Source organism: Glossina fuscipes, unplaced genomic scaffold (assembly GCF_014805625.2).
Source record: "Glossina fuscipes isolate IAEA_lab_2018 unplaced genomic scaffold, Yale_Gfus_2 100086, whole genome shotgun sequence".
Taxonomy (NCBI): Eukaryota; Metazoa; Arthropoda; class Insecta; order Diptera; family Glossinidae; genus Glossina; species Glossina fuscipes.
In genome coordinates, this window is record NW_024005376.1 from 1 (window position 1) to 5,381 (window position 5,381).

The window sequence follows — 5,381 nt, forward strand, 5'->3', positions numbered from 1 at the left end:
AAGTGTGGAATCGACACAAGTGCATACTATTAAAAGGTCCAATCCGTCCGGAAAATTAATAAAATTACTAAGTAAAAAGGCTTCAGTTGAGGCGGTTTCCAGCATAAATATACCAGACGCATCAGTTATCGTTTTGGATAGGACATCTTTCAATAATAATAACACTGCTGCAGTAATCTCAGGTGACGCTTGGAAATTTTCTCGCTTAATTTCGTTTCAAGACAACGTTATTGACGTATATCATCGCAAAGGTCGACGTTTGAACGGTTTGCAATTGCCGCTACATCCATTGCAATTACTTGGTTGGATTGTTCTCTTTTTATTCGGTTTGGCTACTTACTGGCTTTTAATACCATCGTTTACTACCGATTTGCAAGAACCTTTGTACGGTCTAATTGGTGGTCTCTATTTAGTTCATGTCGTCTCTCATTTGATAGCATTGTTAATTGACCCGGCAGATCGTGAATTAAGACGTTTGCATCGCAACGATCGAATTATTCCCGAGTTTGACCGGTCGAAACACGCCCATGTTATTGAAAACGGGCGTTGTCATTTGTGTAATATACGAACATCATCAGAAGGCACTAAACATTGCTCGGTTTGCAACAAATGTGTGGGTAAATTCGATCATCACTGTAAATGGTTGAATCACTGCATAGGATCGCGTAACTATGTTGCCTTTCTAATGTGTGTTGTTAGTGCTGTTTGTGCGACGTTAGTTATTTTAGCAGCAGTTGTAGCTCAGTTTGTTTTGTATTATACAAAACCGCAATGGCTTAATTTTTGGCATAATGTTGATCATTACAAAGTGGTGGAATCAATAAGCCAACCACAAGGAGAAAAAATGGCTTCTAGTGATGTCTTTTTTAGATCCAATGAAAATAGTAGCACTAATGATTCCGTTAATTTAGAAATAAGCCCAACCTTCAGTGCTAATGTCACGAAAGTGGACAAGGGAACACATTTTTTTACCCTAAATGATACTACATTGTCCCTGCTGGGAAATGTCACGACTTTGATTACTGAAGCTGTAAATGAAAGGGCCAATCAAAGTAACAGTACCTATGAATCACCGTTATTGATTCTTCAAAATAATACGGAAAACCAAACTTTGATTGCGTACAATTCGACTACAATCTCATTTGCTGGTTTGACCATTAATCAAAATATATTTTGGGTGGTCATTGGTTGTTTAGGTATTTTGGCCGCCGTAACAGCAGGTTTACTTCTGCATCTGTGTTTCTTCCACATATATATTTCGTTTTTGGGTCTTACTACTTACGAGTATATTCGCAATCACCGCCAGACTCAAGAAACTAAAGCAAACCAACTCATCAGCGCTAATAATTTAAATAATGAATCACTTAATGAGGATGAATCCTTAAATAATCACCTGACCAAAAAGACTAATGACTGTGCCGAAATTTATTTTTGTTCGAGTGTTCATCATCCCAACGATTCTGCAAATTCAGAGATGTCTAGAGGAGCAGAGAACGAAGTGCATACATATCCTGGCGGTTTCCGACGCTTAAAGTTACATTGCTGCGCCAACTCCAGGGAATATCACCAGACTTCCTCGAAAATATACTACATGTGTTCGTTATTAGAAGAGACATCCATTAAGTCGCCTCTTCAAATAAGTCAAGTCGAACAGAGTACTTCAACAGAAATTCCTGCTGTTATAAGAACTGAAAAAGAAATGGGAAAAAATTTCAAAACCTATCACTGCTGCTCGGCATTTACTGCCGCCGCCAGCCAAAGACGAGTAAGTGCTGCTGCTTCGAAAGCAACATTAGTAAGCAATTTAAAACGTACAACTGCGACTTTGAGTGCACATCGCTCCTATTTACAGTACGCAGAACGGTGCACTTTTTGTACATTTCGTCTGCGTAGTCCCGCAATAAGTAAGAAGGATACAAAGTGTTCGCTGCACAAATCACACCGTTCAGAGGAAGGAAATCAACGTAAGGAGGTAAAAACATATTCAAATATTCTGCCAATACCAGATGCAGACAATTCTCGATGCTGCATGAAATCGATATCTAAACATCAAAGATGGAGGCGAAAATGGAACTGCTGTGTTGGAGTGCCTGACAGCCCTGATGTTCCCAATGACTTGATAACTTCATTGAGTATTAAACACGAGCACGAGATGGCAACCAACAAATATAGTAACAGCAATGTTACAACCATGCATTTTGAAAATGCAAAAAGTGTTAGTGGTGCTGCAATCAAAGCGGAGGATCCGAACAGAACCGGCTTAAGCATAATTCATCCTAATTCTCCGGTACGTGATAAAGCGGAACAAACTCGTTTGCGTAGTACACGTGCTTGGCCAATAGCTAGATTTCGCCACATAATGCGTGCGCTGCATCGCTACAAAAGATCTACATGTAGACACCAAAATTTCAGCAGTTCAACTTTGGGAGAACAAGTCAAACAAAATCAAATATGTCCATTACACTTGCAAGTTAGATCGAATGGCGAGCATTTGTATAGCGATTACTATGGCGCCAGTTCACCACAATCGCTCTTCAGTACAACAAATATTTTAGATACCGGTAATGAACGTAGTAACATTACTGACCCAAGCGATCTTAACACTTCCTCAAACTCGGCCACCTTTAAAACTTCCATCTTGCCCACTTCGATTATTCGGGACGAAACTTCGGTTACTTATACAACACCGGTGGGTACAATATTACCTCCTGTTTTACCGCCCCCAGTACGTAGGAAAATACGAAATCCTACAGATTTGGATGAGCTGACTGAGACGTTGAGGTTTGCGTCCAATCCGTCCAATAATACCAATAATCATTTGACATCATTTCAACGTTTGCCAGTCGTGAACAACTTATATAGACGACAACGGCGCAAACATTTCTTACGCACTAGATCGCCTACTCTATCCCCTATACATGAATCCGGTCTGTCAAATCCTACATCACCGCAACCCTATCGTCACAATGTCAACAGTTGTTCACCATCTTCGTCACCGATAGTCATGAACAAATTTTGCTCAGTTGGTTCAAGTGAGTTAAATCGCAAAACTTCATCGAATAGCTCGTTACGTAGTGATAGCTCCAGTTCCAGTAGCAATTAGAGCAAATTACAGATATATTCGTCATAAATTAGAAACAAATACATTTGTAGTTACATGACAAAACGTAGTCTTCATTGATTTTAAAATTCTTCAAATGCAGCCTTGCGAAATCACACAAAGCAGAAATCATTTAACCATCTTTAAAAAAATGTAATTGTTTTTTTACATTCATCTGAATTAGCTTTAAGTAAATTTTATGCGTCATTAGCTAATATTTCCTAAATACGTCTGCTTAAACAAATTACAAAGCACATAATTAAAGTTGTAAACTGCAATAAAGTATATAAATCATAGAAGTTCAATAAAATCTTCATCATCTCATTACTTTTTTTCTGGAAGTTGAGTTGGAATGGACCAAGCCAATGAGAAGTATGGCTTATATATCCGGATAATAAATTTTGATGGTTATTTGCAGGAAATATATATGCATATTATCAAGACAACAAAAACACACCGGCAATGATATTATATATTAAGACCAATATGTTAACTATAATTGTAGATTGTTGAATTGCATGTAGTGACGTAAGAATAGGTTCGCAACCTTTCGCTGAAAAAAAATTTTCCAGAAAAAATTTTGATTGAACATAAAACAAGGAAAAGTTCAAAATTGTAGTGAATTAAAAAAATAAATTCGCTTTTTTAACAAAGCAAGCTAGTTCCCCAAGATGACGCCAATTCTCTGCTGCGAAGAGGTCGAGATGGCTGCCGTATAATTTCAAATGGGTGGAAGAACTTTTAATATCAGAGACTATGGCATCTGAAGATGAAATGCCCAACAAATTCACTAGTATTGCAAACCGCACAAATATTACATGGTATAGCACGAATTATTTTTAAATATATTTTATCACAAGTGCAACACACTCATGTGTGTGTAGAGCGTTTTGATCTCCCAGAAATTAAAGGGGTTTTAAGTTAAAATTGGGATTTATTTTATAGAAAAGGCGATTACATTTGGCACGCGTGATCTCTTTAAATTCGTCGTATAGCTGCTGAAAAATGTAATTCCGAATTGCCGCATAGCTTCTTTGGGGGTATGTGTGATAGACAAAATTGTACCATCAAATGGACCTGCTTTTGCATGAAAATCAACCTCATCATTAAAAAAACAACAACTTTTTTATAAACATTCAAAGCATGTCTGGTGGCGATCAACTCAATAAGAGTAAGGAAGAGTTTCAAGAAAATTCATGAAGACTACACTTCTTGGTAAAAAATTATAGAGAGGGGTTGGATTCATCTTGTCAAAAAGAGAAAAAGGAAAGACTGAGGATATGTTGAGGGGTTGAGGGTGCCAGTCCGTTACAACATTTTAACATTCTATTTTTGAGCTTTTGTACACGTTTCTCAACATATTTCCGAAAACTACAATATAAGTATGTGAAAATTCGATCTTAGACCAGATTGATGTTCAGTGCAGTGTCAGTGCTTTTGGGAGGCAATCCTGACTGATTGTTAGTCGTGAGTTCAATGATGTTGCATCTAGATTGTCAGTCTCTGATGGCTTTCACGTCATGTCCACAAAAAGTTAGGTTATTATTTAGTATTGTGCCTAGGAATTGAAGAGCTTTCACCTGACCTTAGTTCCTGTAAAAAAAGGCTATTTTCGCGTTTAGAGTTTTTGGCAAAAAAAATTATTTGCTTTGCCGGGATTAAAACGAAGAGGAAAATAAAAAGATATTAGCTTCTATTGAGATGTTACTCGCGGCCACTGAAAAGAATGAGTCAGCGTATTGAAAGATATGAGTTTTGTCGTCTTGAAGGTCGTGCAAATTAGCTGTACAATGTAATGAAACAGGTTTGTGGTTGTATGGATACGTAATTAAAAAATCGTCAACCTATTGAAAAATATGAGTTTTGTCGTCTTGCACGTCATGCAACTTGACTGCATATAGATTGAGGAATACCACCATATACCACAACTTGGTCTGCAAACGCTCGGATAAAAGATTTAGTGTCCATAAAGGTATTTGACGAGGGATTGGAAAGTTTGCAAAATTTCTACCAAGCTTCTTTAAGCTAACACGATCATAGGTTTTGGTGATATCCAAAGAAAGCATGACAATCATTTTTTCAACTTTCTTTGTTAATTTCTGCTCTTGTTATTTTTAATAGTGTTAACAACAAGAATGTTGTCGCAGGAGATGCACGGGATGATATTGATAAAGTCCAAAAAAGCGACAATAACATTAGAGCATTAGACGGTAATAAAATAATAAATAATCGGGAAGTGTGGAATCGACACAAGTGCATACTATTAAAAGGTCCAATCCGT

At 37.3% G+C, this 5,381-nt stretch overlaps 1 protein-coding gene across 1 annotated transcript; it reads left to right on the forward strand.

Annotated features, from left to right (window-relative positions):
* Positions 1-4: 4 nt before the first annotated feature.
* LOC119644235 lies at positions 5-3,384 on the forward strand (the record flags this gene model as incomplete). The annotated part of the gene is made up of 1 exon (XM_038043767.1): positions 5-3,384. A coding segment is annotated over one exon (3,099 nt), but the record flags the coding sequence as incomplete, so codon positions are not given.
* Between the last annotated feature and the right edge of the window lie 1,997 nt (positions 3,385-5,381).